The sequence below is a fragment of the Anopheles merus genome, chromosome 2L, assembly GCF_017562075.2.
Source record: "Anopheles merus strain MAF chromosome 2L, AmerM5.1, whole genome shotgun sequence".
NCBI lineage: Eukaryota > Metazoa > Arthropoda > Insecta > Diptera > Culicidae > Anopheles > Anopheles merus.
Genome location: NC_054083.1, coordinates 14,471,276 through 14,488,314, shown reverse-complemented (window position 1 = coordinate 14,488,314; position 17,039 = coordinate 14,471,276). Strand labels below are relative to the sequence as shown.

Sequence of the window (17,039 nt, the reverse complement as noted above, 5' to 3'; positions counted from 1 at the left end):
GGAAGATAATATCCCATCCTACTTACCATTTCGGACACAATAGTGCATGTGAGCATGGGCATGGTAAATAAAACACACAAATTTTATAATATTTGGAAGCTGAATAACAATTTTTGGAATACTATATATTTAACCATAAAAACATCTGTCCCATTGTTTTTCTTTATAATAATTTTATACAAAACATTACAATGAAATTTTACACCGTTCTCATTTCTTGCACACGGTTATCCATTTACCCTTTCTCCGTTTACTCCAAGGTATTTTAGCTGACGCAGCGCTCCTTCCTCAAGTAATCGGCTAAAGGGCACCGCTTCGATATTTTATTTCCATTTCTATTTTTTTTGTTTTGTTACTGTATGTTTATGTTTGCTTTAAACCACGTTTACTAAACACGTTTCGTAAGTTGCACCATACCAACGACTGGATCATGCTTCCTGAAGTCCTGTTTTTATGCGTACGATCAAAAGGTTTGCTAATGCTTACTGTTGTGGCAATACCTATACCAAATCCTGTCTTGTATTACACAGGAGGGCACAGCACAGCGACTGATTTGATGGATCTGTTCCATCGCCACAGCAGAAGGAGTACAGTGCGAAAGATGGATATTATTGAAAGAACAGAAACGCGTTTTTTGATGGTGTGTTGATGTGGTTTCTCCTACTTCAAGTTGTACCCCACAACGAAGGTCTTTTAGTATTTACGCCATGCATTTGATAGGTTTGCGCTATTTTTTGTTTGTTTGCTTGACAATGAAATCGGTTTCACCCATCGATTCAGCAGTTTGTCTAGTCGCCAATAAAGTGACATTATTGCTAGTACGAATTGTGTTGTTCTGTTTGTTCATGTGTTCTCGGTTGCATTTTATTGCCTATCGCTACAAAATCGGTAAGGAGTCTATTTGATTGAGTAGATCTATTTATGCGGTAGCCGACGGGTTTTATATACCCACAAGGGTGAGTCTGCACAATTGATTGTTTGAGTTCTGCCCGTTTAGCCTACCGGTTTATTATTTGAGCTTTCTTTGGACTAGTTTTGAGCATTCAGAGTTTCAAAGTTTGAGTGTTTCTTAGCGTATCCCCGATCTATTCACTCATCCCGCTAGGCTTTTTTTTGCTTTCAAAATTGGTTTTTAGCATATCTTTGATTTGAAGTAGAAAATGTGTTTAAATTCTTTTCATCCTTTACTTTGTTCATTTCGTTTTCCCACTTTCACCTACTTTGTTTACACTGTCCTAAGAAAGCATTGTATAGCTTTTCTCGTTCTTTGAATTGATCTCAGAAAGTTTATTGACTGGGTTACATGACAACTTGGGGTGTATTAGGTTTGTTTTTTTTTTGTTTTTTTTTTCATTCCAAACAATTAAACAATACCTGCATATGTTTTCAATTAAAAAAAAACTGTCCTAAAATCCGATTACTTCATTCTTGTTGCTTTTGCCAACTGCAAGGTTCGTCGATGTTGTGTTTACTTATTCGGCAAGAACAGACCCGTCAGCAAACAACTGTTCTACTAGTTGGGGATTTTCTTCTTCAATAATCTCTATTATCCTCTTTCTTATCCCTTCTTTTCTATTCCATTGTTTTAGTTGGCACCTGTTCGAAATTGTAGAATAGATCGTTTCTGCAATTTGTTTAAAGGACTTTTGTTTAAAGTGTAAGAGTGATTGTATATGAGAAATGACAAAAAGTGTTGCCATTAGGTGTATTGTGTGCTTGTGTTTCTTTCCTGTTTAAAATTGCACTCCTTTGTCGAGAGCGCTTTTGGACACTTGGTTTGGTTTGGATGCTTTTAACCTGCTTTTATTTAAATTTACCTGTGTAATCTGTATGACTGTATGTATTGTTTTGAAGTTGTATTGGTTTGTTGCATGATTGTTTTTGTTTGTCACAGAGGCATAGTGTGTTTCTTTCGCTACTTCCTTTTTCCCTATAGTTGTAAACTATTGACAGCGTAAATTCGAGTAGGTTTCTGCGGGATGGCTTTGTCCCTCAAGAAGGCGCAAATGTCAATCTGCAGCGCGTGTGAAGCAGGTAAAGTAAGAACCATGCAATGAGCATCCGTTTCTCTAGCACAGTGTGTGTGTGTGATTTTTCCCCCTGTTCCGCTTCGAGTAGTACAAATGAGATTCGAGAAAAAGCGACAACACACTCGAAAATAACAGCTTTCTAACAAGAACTACACTAACATACGATTCCATTCTATAGGCTTGTTACACATCTCTTACAACAGCAGTGTAGCTACCGGCATCCGTTTCGAGCAGATCCTCGCTCCGATGTTCTATCGTATTTTATGATACCTTGTCCTTGTTCATTCGCTTTACTTACACATTCTTATACAACACATTTTTTTCAACAACAAAATATTCCCTGTTCATACCACCGTACAATCGTTTCTGCTCTCGTATCGATTATCTAATAAGTACAACTGTTTAGTTATCTCACTTTTATGTTTTGTGTATGTGTCTGGTTGTATTTTTCCCGCCATTAATTCTTCCTTCGCTAGGTTTTCTAGCACGAAACGTGGTGACATTCATTTTCTGTTTGTTTCTATTTATTTTAGTTAACAATTTCTTTCACTTTTAGGTTGGTTGTCACGCGTAGTTAACTTCACTCTCACCATTCCAATCTGCGCTCGAACATCGGTCAAACCTTTGCAAATACATTTTGTTTAAGTGTGCGTTGTTCTCTTCTTTTTCTGTTTTAATTATTAACATCCTCTACATTACTTTACACTGTCACTTCATAATGCATTGATAATCTACAAACGACGATCTTTGTTTTTGTTGTTTTAAATTAAATTCAGTTGACAGCCCAGTTTACTTTTTTTTCTTCTTCGCTTTAGCATTTCATTACTACTTTTCTCTCAAGTGGCGCTACGTTTAATTTCGATCAGTTTCTTTCGTTTTTTCTGTGTTTGAGTTCTAGTTTTTTATCTTTCTTCATTATTAGCATGTTGCGTTACTGATTGAATAAACAGCGTATGATTGTTACTGTTTTGTAGCATTTATAAAACGTAAGCGTTTTGAAGTTTGATGTTTTGTATCAAAATATGATTGTATTTTTTTGGGTATGATTCAATCAAAGAAGATAAAGCAGAATGGTTCAACAGCATCTATTGATTTTAATAGTATTTAATAAAATAGTGAACATTTCAACTGCCATGAATTGTTTACAACATTCTCTTGCTGTAATATGCCTGCGCGCGTTGGTTTGTGGCAAATTTGATGACAATTTTTGCAATGATATTTGCGTTTGCTGTTTATTTAAACTTTAATGTTGCCGAATGCAAATCGCTCGTTCGTTCAGAAATGATTGACGTCTAGCATTTTACATTCACCGTCAACAGTTTCCTCAACTGTCAGATTTACAAAAATCGATTGTAAGTGATTTAGTTTTGATTTGCTTTGCGCGTTGTTTACAAAATGATTTGATTTTCACTTTTATGCATCGCGTTATCATCGAAAACAGTGTGTTCGTATCTTGTTCACATTTTTTGCTTTTGTCTGTATGGGTTTTTTGTTTGTTTAATTTTACGTAGCCAGTATAAAATCGTATTTGCCGCGTTATAGTTTAGTGAGCTGGATGTTTAGTATTTGCTATACCTTTGTTTTTATCTCTACTTATTAAATACGGTTAGAAAGTCTTCGCACTTTGACGGGCCCCCGGTCATGTCTTTTACTACCAGACTCATTTCCGTTAAGCTTCGAGTTGCATTGAGAACAGAGTTTTTAAAGATTATCAAGTTTGGGAAATTGAAATGATTGAGCATACTAACGATAAAGCTATAAACTAACTACATTGCACTGCATCCTACTTAAAAAAGGAAGAAAAAAAACAAAGTGTTACATTCCGGAAGCTGTGGAACGCATCGAACCTTGGATTGAGATTGATTGGCTATATAAAAATTGAAAAGCATTAATTACTTATTTCCGAAAGGAAGTGAAACCGTTTGAATTTCAAGTCGCACACGTAACGTTTGTACACATTGTACACTACCATTCCCCCTTTCCTGGGAATGATGACGAATCTGTTCCGTTTTTTTTTTGGGGTTTTCGTTCTCTTTCGCTTGCAACAAAACCATTGCGCACTGTAAGGCTTGGGAGGGCCATCGCTATAGGTTACAACATTTGTGTCACTGCATACTATTGTTTACACTGCTCCTATGCCCCGCCACTAAGTACGTCTCCTATGATAGCAACAAGTTTAGAACAAGACCTCAGGACACTTTTGGCAGGTTGAATTTGGTGAAAGAAAAACAAAAGCAAACGTCGGGAAACTGTTGTTCAACTTTCGCGGCATGTGTGTTATGCGACCAAACAATAACTCTCATTTCATCGTCCCCAGACTGGCCGGAAGCGAATGCTGGCGGAAATTGATTTTCTAATCCCGCTTTTCTGTAATGTCACCAGTAGGGGCGGTAGTATTAATGGTTAAAACAAATACTGTAACAAATGTAGAAAATTATACGTCTGCTACGGTTATGGGATGACAGAGTCAGATTTTTTGTTGGCTCTGTGGCACATAGAAGAGCGGGGTGTGGTGCGATGAAAGTTAGATTGGATTAATTTTCTTAGCAATGTCGCTCAATGCTCTTGCGTCTGTTCTCTTCTTTCCTCTTTTTCTATCTCTCTTTGTGTACCGCTCTCTTTCTCTCTCTCTATCTCTCTCTCTTTCTCTCGCTCTCTATCTCTCCACATATCTATTTCCTATTTGTGCTGATTTAAGGTTTCGTATAAGCCAACGTCTGTGATACAGGACACTGGTGAGCCGTAGAGAAAAATCGTCACCATCTGAGCTGTTCGCGCTAGAAAAGGTACAAATCAAAAGCGAACAAACATCAGTTGGCGTTCAAGGTAGACGAAACTTTGTTGCGAAACTGTTGTGGCGCGAAGTTGCATAACTATAAATAATACCATACTTATAGCTGTTGGAACCTGTCTATGATCATGCTGGAGGGGGGAGAATGGGTCGCTTCTGCAAGTGGCATTTTGGAGCGTTACCGGGACAATATAATTGTCCTCGTGGAAAGTTTTGGTGGTTTGGTGTACATTGCATGTTGTGTTCAAGATATGAAACACATTTTCTTTTGCTACCAATCGTGTTGGTGTGGTGCTGTGCTGATCGTGGGAGCTTTGTAAGGCAAAAATCAACAACAAACATTAGTGAAAGTAATGCTTATAAATCAAAAGCTAAAATTGTATTGTATTATTACAGTATCATAAACGTTTTATTGCAATACTAACAATAGAGGTGAAAAAATAATAGCAAAATAATGAGAAAAAGATGATAAACATTATGAAAGATCTACATCGAATAACTATAGAAAAAATACAGCAAAATATAACAAGAGCCACAGAGAAACTATGTAAGTAAAGAATAAAGAAACTATTCAATCAACTAAAAAACAACACACCAACCCCTACAAATGTGTGCGTTGTACTGCCAGGAATGCGAGCACGATTATCAAAATTATAGGGCGTTCATTAATCAGCGCAGAATCTGTAGCAAGCAAGAAAACTCATAACATTATCACACAAGATGAATTCACTTTCAGCTTATGAAAAGCGAAAAATCATCAGAGAGCAACGAAGAGAATTATGCAGTAACCATGTGGTGTGAATTTTGTTTTACGTGTTCAGCCTCACCACACTGGACCATACGGTACGCTACGCAAACGGTTCACAGGATTTCACATTATTTTGAACTCAACCGCTTCCATGTCACTCTCTCTCTATCTCCCTATTTCTCCTGCTGTGGTAATTGGCGATTTCCAATTCAAATTAACACGCCCTTGCCTTCCTCAGCGGGTGCCACGCACAAGACAAGTGTTGTACTTTTTTTCTCTCTCCCATCTGTCAGGGATAACATGACGAGGCAGTCGGACGTTGGTCAATAATCACCATTAAAAGATGGTACCCAAACCGACCGATCTACGGTCAACTTCCCCTCCCCAACTTAGGATATGTCACCGAAAAATTTGTACGAAAACCTTTTGACCTTAAAAACAAAGGCAAAAAAAAAATGGGAAGCGAAGGCAGCAAAGGAAGGCAGCACAAAAATTGCAATCACAGATACAGTCACGCACACGGCCAAACTTGCTGTTCTCATAAATATGCAACGAAAGTTCGCTTTGCAACACCGCAAATGCCGAGCCGAGGCGGGGAATCCTTTGCGCGCGCCCATCGTTCGGGACCGGTGGGCGGGCGTCCCTGTCGGCAACGTGATCGGCTGGGGCACACGCACATACACATACACAAAATAAGCATAATCACTTTGGCACTAGTCAACTTTCCGAGAGTGATTCCGGGAGCAGACGGTGCCGGCATGCGCACCCGGAGTGGCGGATGGCTGTTGACAGTTTATCCTTTACCCCGTTGTCGGGCGTATACGTATACACTGACGGTTGATCTGTACGCCCCGTGGGAGACTTCTGCGAGAGCAGTAGCAGGGTCGGGTAGGCCGCGCACCAGATGGTCACGGTCTGTGTAATGAAGTCATCATTATTATTATGTGGGCTCGTGCTTGGGGCCTCGAGTCTGTTCCAAGCAGGCAATGGAAGCGAACAACGCTTCGTAGTAGTGCCCGCTGGAACGCTGCAGGAGGAAGCGGGGTAGCGACCTCATGTACTGTCACATAAACACACACACACACACCCACCCACCCAAAATGGTAGCGTGAAAGTTTACCACCTCTCCCCCAAAAATGAGCGGTGCGCGCGGGATGTAATGATTAATTTTTCCCGCAGCATTACTCGCCCGAAGGCGTACGGTTTTGCGTAAAATATCATTCGCCTATAAATATTATCCCGCGCTGCCATTGCTGAAGCTGAAAGGAGATGAAAAAGCTATTCCAGCGGAAGCAGCTGTGCACGCGATGGGAATGGCGCATGGAAATGTACGCCCTCGCCACTCCCCCTCGGCAGGAATACGATTCTACGATTCCTAAATTGCCAAAGTGTGATTCCGTCCGGGGACTTTTCGCGCGCGGGGCGAGTGAGTAACTTTTGGCAAGTTTGACTGCTTGCTACTATGTCTCTACGGAACCAGCCAAAGCTCTATATTAATGTGTTTGTGGCTGACGCGCTCGCCGTGTGGAAATACGCTCAAGCAGAGTAAGCAACAGTCATCAATCACTGGAGGACATCGCGTCGGTGGGAGTAGCAGTGATAAGTAAAGACGGTACAAACGCACCCTTAGCTGGTGGCGTAAGCATTCCCGGTGCTGCTTGACCACCGGTTTGCCAAATGCTGCTTTTTGTTTCCCTGGTTTCTGCGTCGGTGAAGGTGAACCGAAAATCTTCCCAATTTTAGCACTAGCTCCAAAAGGGACAGCTCCAGATGATCCCGTTCTAGCGCGCCCTGCCTCGGAGCTAGTTAATTTTCACTTATCGTCGCCGAACATCGGCAAGGCCAAAATCATGATCAATTTGCGTGTTTATGACCGTCCGTCCAGGGCTATCGCCGTCATCATCATTGCCATGCTGGTGATGATGTACGAACGCAATAGTCCGGTCGGGATCAGCTGTAGTGAGAAAAAGAAAGCAAAAAAGTCCCACCACGCCTAGATGACGCTCGCCTGGATCCATCGGAGCATCGAGGACGTGTGCGGACAGGCGAAAGCGCAAATTTTGGGTCGATGTATTAAACCGAACTGACACCTGGGGCCCAATCGTTGAAAGGACACTGCCATCTACACCTGAACACCGAGAGGACCGCAAGCTGCCGGGGTGGATGGAGCATTATCCGGTTCTTTAAGCGTTGATAGCGTTCCCGAACCCCGTGACCATTATCGTTTGCGCCCGGTGGTGCGTCACTCGCCCAATCATCATCCTCCCCCACCCTGGGCTGCAGGTGGTAGTGTGTTGATGGGATGTTAATAAATTGTCCTTGCACCAAAAACCGCTTGGGTGTCGGTCGGTGTGGAAAGGACAGCGTGGGTAGACAGGCAGAAATGTAATCTTGTTTTTTTTTGTTTTGTTTTGTGTGTCGTTGTGCCGATGCTTCGGACACGATTACCCGTGCACAAGGCGTGGTACGGGAACGACGGTTACAGGCAAAGCGAACGAAACGGCTATTTTGTTATAAACGAAAGTGACAGCAGGGCAGCAGCATCGGCAGGCAAGCAAAGATGGGAGGCGATAGGAAGCTGTTTGAGGGTTTGATACACGGCAGCATCAAAGGATCCATCCGGATGCAGGTGGGCTGAGTGGATTTACGCTACGGCTACGGCGTGCTTCAAATTGACTGGTGAAAAGTGCTGACTTTTCCAGCGAGTGTGCATGCTGCATTGCATTTCATATTTTTATGTGGCTTAGCGATGGCGCTCATTGTTGGCACATCGGGCGTGTTAATCCTCGTAGTTGGCCCTTTTTTTTCGCTTCACATTGCATTCCATCGTGCACGCAAGGCAAACCAGTACAGAATAATGTTTTGGGTGTAGTGCATGTCGACCGTTATTAATCGCAAACGGATGCGTGTTTTAGTGTGTTTGGAAAATAGATGATGCATTTATCAATTCATTGCGTAACGACATGTAAGAACGTAAACCAATCCACCTCAATTTCCATTTATTTTAACCTTCTAAACATTTGTAATGCATGCGCAGCTGCGATGAACTGTGTCGGGAAAGCTTTATGGCTCTGATGTATTGTACAGCTGTGCCTAAACTGAGGGAACAGTAAACAGTCGGTTCTAGCATTCGTTGCACGTGTTTTGTATTCGCCGAGCCAACCCGGGACAGATGAGCTGAGAGGAAAGAAAGTACCAGTAAATAGTGCCAGCCACACAACTGTTGCCACATGTCTACCCCCTGCCACGGCGCACCAATGCTAAATATAAACGCATCTATATAACATACTTTTCGAAGCTTTGCTTAAAAATCTTACTCGCTAATTGTAACAATTACTATCATCAACACAACAACATTTCCGACTACCCTGCTTTCTTTATGCTTAAATTTTCTATCTCTCTCTCTCTCTCTTTATAGCGTGCTTTTTTCATGATGCGCTTTGTTTTCACATCATTGGTCGCGGTTTTGCGCGAGTTGTAGTTTCTTTTTTTCTTCTCTGTTTTGAGAGACTCTATTAATGTTACGTCTTTTGTGTGGGTTCGAGTTGAAAAGTGTCGCATTATCCGAAACGAAAATAGTTTTGCCTTTTCCTTTTTTATTGTTTTGTTTTAGTAACTCACTTTTAAGCACTGCAAGTATGCAAAATATATCTATAAATAAAAAGGGATTCGAATTAAGCGCAACTGTGCATTTTACGTGCGGCATTGTACAGGTTGGGAAATTTTCATTCCGTCACTGACTTATGGGGGATAGTTGAAAAAGAAAATGTTTTATCGTGCTGGAGAGCTTTATGATGCTTTTAGTATGATCTGAGCACTGGTTTTTATCTTTGTACGTATTTTAAGAGGAATCGTGTAGTGAAACATTATTGAAAGTGTCTTAGAAAAGCTTGCACAGTTTTAACAGAGCTTCATTCTAATCAAAATCAAATTTTATGACAAACTCTAGAATGTGAAACATTTTTAGTGTTCGTCCTAAGCACACACGCCTTTTAATTCAATTTTTTGGCGCACCCGTTTTTACAGCTGTCGAATACATAGCTTAACAGCATCTCCTCCTTGCGATCAAGTCTCCAATTGATCGAGTGAATCAAATAGTCAAAGACCAACAAACTTAGTAGAGCTGGATGTTATAACTTATCTGACTGTTGCACCTAATGTAATCAAATGGGTATATATAGAAAATATAGTTCGCAGTATGAAAAATCTATTCTTAGTTGAAGTGAATTGAAATGATTTTGGGTTATCTGAAAAATGAGTTTTTTCTTCTTCTTCTTTTTTCGCTCAACAACCATTGTCGGTCAAGATCTGTCTCTGCCACTAATGGGTCAGTGCTGTGGTTATCAGTGTCTTATTGATTATCCATAGTCAGTCCTACGCATAGGGTGGCACGGTCCTTACTGGACTTGAACCCATAACAGGCATGTTGTTAGACCTTGCAAGCTGACGACTGTACCACAGGACCGATCGGGTCTGGGGAACGTGAGTTATCATTCAGTAGGAACGGTCCAAAAAAGTCCGCAATGCTACATGAGTTGAAGACGTTTAAATACTTGAAACGTCCCAGTGATTTGCAGAATGAAACTAATTCAATTGTAACCGAGCCAGAACACCACAAAATAGCTTAAAACAATTCCCGCTGCCTTGCAAACAAATTGCTTCGTCATCCCTCGAAAGGGCAAGCATACCGAAAAGCTACAAGCCATTTTACCATCCTGAGCGCGTGTCGAAACTAATCCAGAACCAGAAGCATCGTCACCATTTTTGTCACAACTCTTGCCGGTCTCGCGTGTACGGGCGCGTGCGTCCAATCTTTGTGTTTGAGCTGTTCTTTTTTGTTCTTTTCCCCTTTTTGTGTGTTTGCGCTCCTATCCGTCTGCAGCTGCTAAATTGATTGTGCTTTTGCGAGAAGGGCCTTGTTGCCCCCTTTTTGTTTTCTCGTTATTCCACCCCTGGAACCATTCCTAGCGCCATCAGAAAGTGATTATATTTGCACGGCACAAATTTCGGGGAACCATTACGTGGTTGGTGCGAGTGGAAACACCACCTCCACCACTAGCACTGTCTCATTCTCCCGCAGAATGGATGAAATTGGACCTTTTCTTAGGTGTTTGAGTGTGTGTATGTGTTTTTTTGTTGTTTCTGTCTCTGGCGTGGTGTGTCGGTAATCGTGACCCAACAACGTCCCTCAAACTTCACTCCTTTCCACGCCGTGCTTTTGTCGCTGGAGTTGGGCAAACAGAACAGAACCGCCTATGCATCTGTATTCGACACTGTATCGTTTTCTTTTCTTTATTACTACCCTTTGCCTTCCTATCTTTCCTAACGAGCGAGTTTTAACCTGCCCGAGAGTGATGGGTTGTATGAAATTAGTCACGATGATATGCAGACGCTGGACGTGTACTAAAATAGCTGGTAAGGGAGAGAGAGGGAGATAGAGAGAAAAAAGAACGAACTGCTCCGTCACTGTGGGTTTTGAAGCATGTTTCTACCCAGACGTGGTGCTCTTGACGAGACATGCCGTCCATTAGCCGTATGGGTGTTTTGTTTTTGTGCATCCGGAGGTCGTTAAGTGTGCGGCGAGGTCGGTGTAACGCTTGCTACATCCATGCTAACCTAAAATTGGTCCGCGGGGGATGTGAAGTGAAGTTGGCCTGTTGATTCCATTACATTTTGCCGCTTCCGGCAAACCAAGCACAGCCCAAGGTCCGTTCTGATGTCCACCGGTTCTGTTTCTTTGCCGCAGACGGCTCAAATTCCCACATCGAGTATCCTGGAGGTCTTGAGCGATGGGGTGATGTTGTGGTTCAGAGTCATGCCAATGCCATGGCAGCGCTCACCACTGATGAAGTCAAAGCAGCTTGGCAGTTAGTGGGACCAGGGAACAGCAGATCGGCATGCGGGATGCGGGCACATTGCATATCGGACCGAGGATAAATCGTTAAGGAATTTCATCGCCGCCAATCATCCGGTTGTACTCGGTGTAGTTTTTAATCATCTTCGCCCTATCGAGAGACTCTCGCATGAGACGTTCGTTTTCTTGGCGCACTGCAAAACAAACATAAAAGACGAAAGGAGAAGTGGGAAGAGACAAAACAGAGAGATTTTAAGTATGAGTATCTACTGGATGTACTGGGCAGGACTCAGTATGAGGGTATTGGAATGTATTAGTACTATCGCTTTACGTTGTACCGAAAACCTCCCCTAACGATGACGCAATACTCCACCGCGAGGAATTGTATCTGATGGTAAAGCCAACAGCAAGCAGCAAAACAAACAACACTTGAGAACAACCATTCTATTGTGCTTTTATCAGCTCACCGTACCGTTCTATCACGATAGCTCCCGTGGTGCGTTTTTTTGTGTGTGTCTCTTCCTTCTTATCTGTACAACCCACCCAGCAAAGCACGCACAGCATTATTCTTATTTCACGGATGAAGGGATAGAAGATAAAGCGTCTGCAGAATGCGACCGGTGCTCTGGTATTTATCAGACTGTCGTTTTACCGACCCCAAACCATCCGGGCTCCGATTGACGCTTTCCCCGCGACGGTCGGGAGAATTTCCGATTGATGACATGAGATAAAATCTTTCCCCAGTTCCGGTATTTGTGGCTTGGGACCGGTGAGCACTGAGCGGCGAGTTGTTTGTTGTACTGAATAGTATGAATATCAATCTTCTTTTCTTTTTTTCCTTGCGTTTCGTTTTTTTTTTTCGCCGTCTCTCTCAGCGGCGATTGGCATTGGGGCTACTTGCTTTACCATTATCAATACAAATCCAACGGCGAGAGCAATTTATTGATTTGCACTCCTTTGCTAATTTCATCGTTCTTTGGTTGTCTTTGGAATCAATTATGTTCTGTGCGGTCGGCAAAGTGGCCGGTCGAGTGGGAATGATTAAATGGCTTATTAAAATCATAATTGATGAGCTTATTTATGTTCAACCGTTTATTGTGTAGCATAAACAAGCTCATTAGCTCGTTTGGTAGGGAAATAAATGTTGCATGATTATCTTAAGCATGGTTCAAAATGGGGAAGTGTCTTTTAATTCGATGAATAGTTTATGAAACATTGAAATTGATCAATCAAGAAATAGAATCTGGATGTTAGACAAGGAGAATACATTGATTCGAAGTTGTTGATCTGTGTATGGGTCAAAAATAAACCCAAAGAGGTTAAAAAGCAAACAATCAATTAATTACGCTTGTTCAAGTGTATATTTACTTCTAAATAGCTACTGTATAATGCGGTTAAGACTTATGCTGTTATATATCATATCTGCGTGTTAAAAAAAACATGACAAATCTCCCACTGCACAGTGGGCATTTGCCAGGATGAACCATCAAAAATAAAAATCATATTTTGTCAAGGTTTTTCTTTGATGCATGTGAAAAATTTAAAATCAAAATGATACAGAAAACAAAATATTGCTACGAAGAACAATGCCAAACAAGAAACAATAAAGAAATTATAATAGCAAACAGATTATTAACAGGACACGACTTGTCACCATTTTGGGTGGCCGGATTGTGGATTGTGTCAAATATGCTAGACAAAAAACACAGGGTGGCATATAGTTTTTAATTTCAAAAATTATGAAACAACCAGGGGAGACATAACATTCGACAGAATAAAGGAAAGATGGAATGAAAAATGAGGCAGAGAAATAATTTTTTAACAATTTCTTAAAGGAACCCCAAATAGAGATCTAAACAGTATAAGCCAATTAGCATAGAAAGATAAAAAACGAACCAAATAAACAGTGGGTAAAACTCTGATTACATTTGAAATATCAAATGTAGGAAAATACATGCTCACTTACATACAATAGAATACATGCTCCGAAAAATAAGAAGAAGAAGAAGAAGAAGAAGTTTTCGATACCTTTTTTAAACTATGATAAATTAAATATATGAATATTTTATTGTTAATTTTGGAACATTTTTCATATGCTCCGCTTAATAAACTAAAACAGGGGTATCCAAACATTTCCGTTCGCTTGCCACATTGCTCGGCAATCAACGGTGTTGGGGGCTATTTCGACGCTACCTTTCATACATGACAAAGTTTAAATTTCGTTTTGATAAGAAAATACTAATTAATTATATAAAATGTATGCAACTTGAGTTTTGTTTTAAAAAGTAAAAAATAAAGTTTTGATGAAAATATTCAAGGATTTATTTTACAAAATCATCACGGGCCGCATTTTAGGTTCTCGAGGGCCACATGTGGCCCGTGAGCTCTAGTTTGGACATTTTGTTCTACAAAAAATATTTTTGATATGGTTTTTTGCTTTTTGTGGTCTAAGAGAAAAGTGGTTCATGAGAGGAACAAAAAGTAAGGTTATAATTACACTCCTTAACTTTATTAACTATATTAGTAATTGTTTTTCAGATTTTTTAATTCAATATTTATAAAAAATAAGTTATAGGTTCATAAAAATTCCCATAAAACTTTTTAAAACATTCAAAAAATTAAAATAACACTTTGTTAAAAAATCGTTCAACTTCTATAACCTATGTAATAATTGGACTATTTTTAATTGTATAAGTAATCGCTTAAGGCCTACATTTTTCTAAGTGTGATTAAAGTTATGTTACTGCTCTAAATCTATTTCTTACGTAATAAATCATGTTAAAAAGGGTTTATAATGGTTGAAAAAATATAAAAATAAGTGAAATGGCATTCCGCTCAAATAATCTATTCACTGTTTTTATCTATGTCTTCTAGATTTTCCGCAACTCGCGATAAATGACTGTCCAAATATGTAGTTACGGTAGGTACGGTACATACTCTTGTAACGCATAATATTATAAATATATAATATTTATAACGCAAAATATATGCAAATCTGGAGTGACAAGATAGTTTTAGATAGATAGTAGTTTTGAAAAGGATTGCATAATTGTTTGGAAAGATTGATTTGCTAAAATTTTAATGTGATGTTTGAAATTAATTGTAGTTTGATTTAAAATTTCAATGAATTTAAAAGTGAACAAAACGAGAATGGTGAAAGCTCAAAAGCCTCGTAAAAAATAAAACAACAACAACAACAACAACAACGAGTGAACAACATAAGATTATGTCATGATTTACACTTTACAACACGTGAATGTAATATTCAGATGTTCAGATCGAATCTCTTGAATGAACAATTTCAACAACATACACAATTTGGATTCATTTTACAAAGTAATCCCAGAATTTTTTACTGAAATACAGTTGCTTAATGTTCTTCAAAAATCATAACTAAGGTTAAAATACAAAGAATAAGAATTAACAAAATCAATATGATAAAAAATATTGAAACAGTCTTCACGCCATGTCACGTTTAGCTAAATTATTTACTTCAAAATAATAAAGAACCAACGGATTAATTACAAAACGAAATAAAAAAGATTAAACTCGATTTGTAAACGCGTTTGTAAAGTGATAATGATTTTTATGTTAAATGTTTGTCCTCTTTATGGAAAATTATAATTACTCGCCTATAATAACAAATAACTTACAAAAACAAATATTTATTTCACAAAATAATTTTGATTTCATAACATTTAGTAAATGCATTTCATATTTTTCTACTTATCCTTGCCAGTATTTTTTCTTCTCAATCTCCCAGTCCTTTTCATGCTTACCTGGAAAAAATAAAAAATAAAACACATTGCGTTTATTTCAATATCGAATTTGATGTCATTCAAACATAATGATCATTTTAATTGATTTTCTAATGAAAGCTCGCTTAACTAAACAATCACTTCAATTTGGTGTAAGAATGGTTCAGTTGAAACATTAAACTCACATAAAGATGTAATCAAAAGCATTAAATACAAAAACTTCCCTTCTGCAAGTATTTTTGTCGGAAAAATTAAGTGAAACCCTACAGCCTTCTTCACCCCCTCCTCCTCCCTCCGAAGGGCATCATAGGCACAATATTTAGACTTGGGGCAAAGCAAACCCCCACCGTCATGAAACAAAGCGCCTGGGCAGGCACGTTGAAATAAAATTGATTTACGAGATGAAGAGGTCTCTTTCACGCTGTTGAAATCGGCCAGTCTTTTTGGGTCTTTGGGCACAGTAAGATGGTAGTTTAATTTGAATTAAATCAGATTGCTTTCGGTGGGTTAATTTGCAGGCCCGGCGGAAGCACCGAGAATGTTGGTCGGTTTTCAAAGCAGGAGCAGCCCAAAACGGATAAACATACACACACACATACACACACGTACACACACTCATACGCACACGCAGGCATACAAACAGTACAGAAGAGTAAATAAAACGCCAGAAGCCCACGCCCAAGGGTGGGTAAACCCGTTGCGGACCATTTCGGTTTCGGTTTCATCTTTGCCGGATCGAACCGGGTCTGGTCTACCCGTGGCTGCAGGCCGCATTTGCAGTGTGTCCAGCATTCTCCCTGCTTCCAACCCGGGATGGTATCGAAATTTAACGTTTTCGCAGGGAAACATGAAACAATGGAATTACATGGTATTACCATTGCTTGTTTTATAGGTTTGTTTCGTACGCTTTGTGTATTTGTGTGTGTGAGAGTGTGGTGCGTGCGTTGGAGCATCTTTTCGCATAAGTCTTTGCTTCTCTGTACTCGTGCTGCTGGCTCGTAAAATGTCAAAGACAGACGATGGTCTCGTTAGGTGGTAGGTTTTTTTTGTGGGAGCGTTTTTTTGTACATTGTTTTGTTTGAGGAGTGTTGAGTTGCGTGGAGCTTTGGTGACCTGGGATGTGCAGAAGAAGGCCACTGGAATGGGAGGCGGAGAAAAATCCTAACCAAATGCCATCAGAGACAAAAACAAGTAAAGGGAAAAAAGATAAAGGTCGTTTTTAGCTAGAACGCTAGAGTATGGGGGAACATTCCGGTAGCCTTGTTTCGCTAACATTTTGTCAGCGAGTTCTCGCTCCAGCGTATGATTATTTTATAATTCGCTGACGGAATTTACTGCCCCAAGCAACCTTGAAAATGTGTGTGGGTCTGTGTGTGTGTGTGGGGGGAGTGTTGGAAGGACAATATCCAGATTAACTACCGATGAAGCACCAACGAACTCAATTGGCTAGAAATAAATTGGAAGACACTTGGGTAGAGGTGAAGTTGTGTGAACTGGCAAGGTAAACGGTTCATTCAAAGTTACTTGGGAAAGGATCTTTTTTCTGTCAGCGAGAGGTTGCATACTTTGCTGGTTTGCGAGATATTGGAAAAAGTACTGCAAAATAGAAACAGAAACGCAACCAAAATAGAAATGTTAAGGACTAGCAAAATACCGTGAAAATGAAAAAAATATTTCACAGTATTTTGGTTCGCCTAGCAGCCCAAACCTTTAGAAAATTGAAAGACCTTTATTTGCGATCAATATTGTATCCGTGCCGGAGCGAGAAGGGATGCCAAAGATGAGCTATCGTCCGGGTTTCCCAAACATCAAACGTAGACAGCAGGGATACGAAAATGTTTGAGTGGCTGAATCGCAC

General features: G+C 40.0%; 1 protein-coding gene across 8 annotated transcripts in view; it reads right to left on the bottom strand.

Annotated features, from left to right (window-relative positions):
• Positions 1-838: 838 nt before the first annotated feature.
• Positions 839-17,039, bottom strand: part of LOC121591439 — a 111,203-nt gene continuing 95,002 nt past the window's right edge. For all 8 annotated transcript variants that reach the window (XM_041911912.1, XM_041911918.1, XM_041911920.1 and 5 more), the window contains one exon: positions 839-11,617. In XM_041911912.1, coding sequence (XP_041767846.1) covers positions 11,511-11,617 — 107 coding nt within the window. In that variant the 3' untranslated portion in view covers positions 839-11,510. The remainder of the gene's footprint in view (positions 11,618-17,039) is intronic.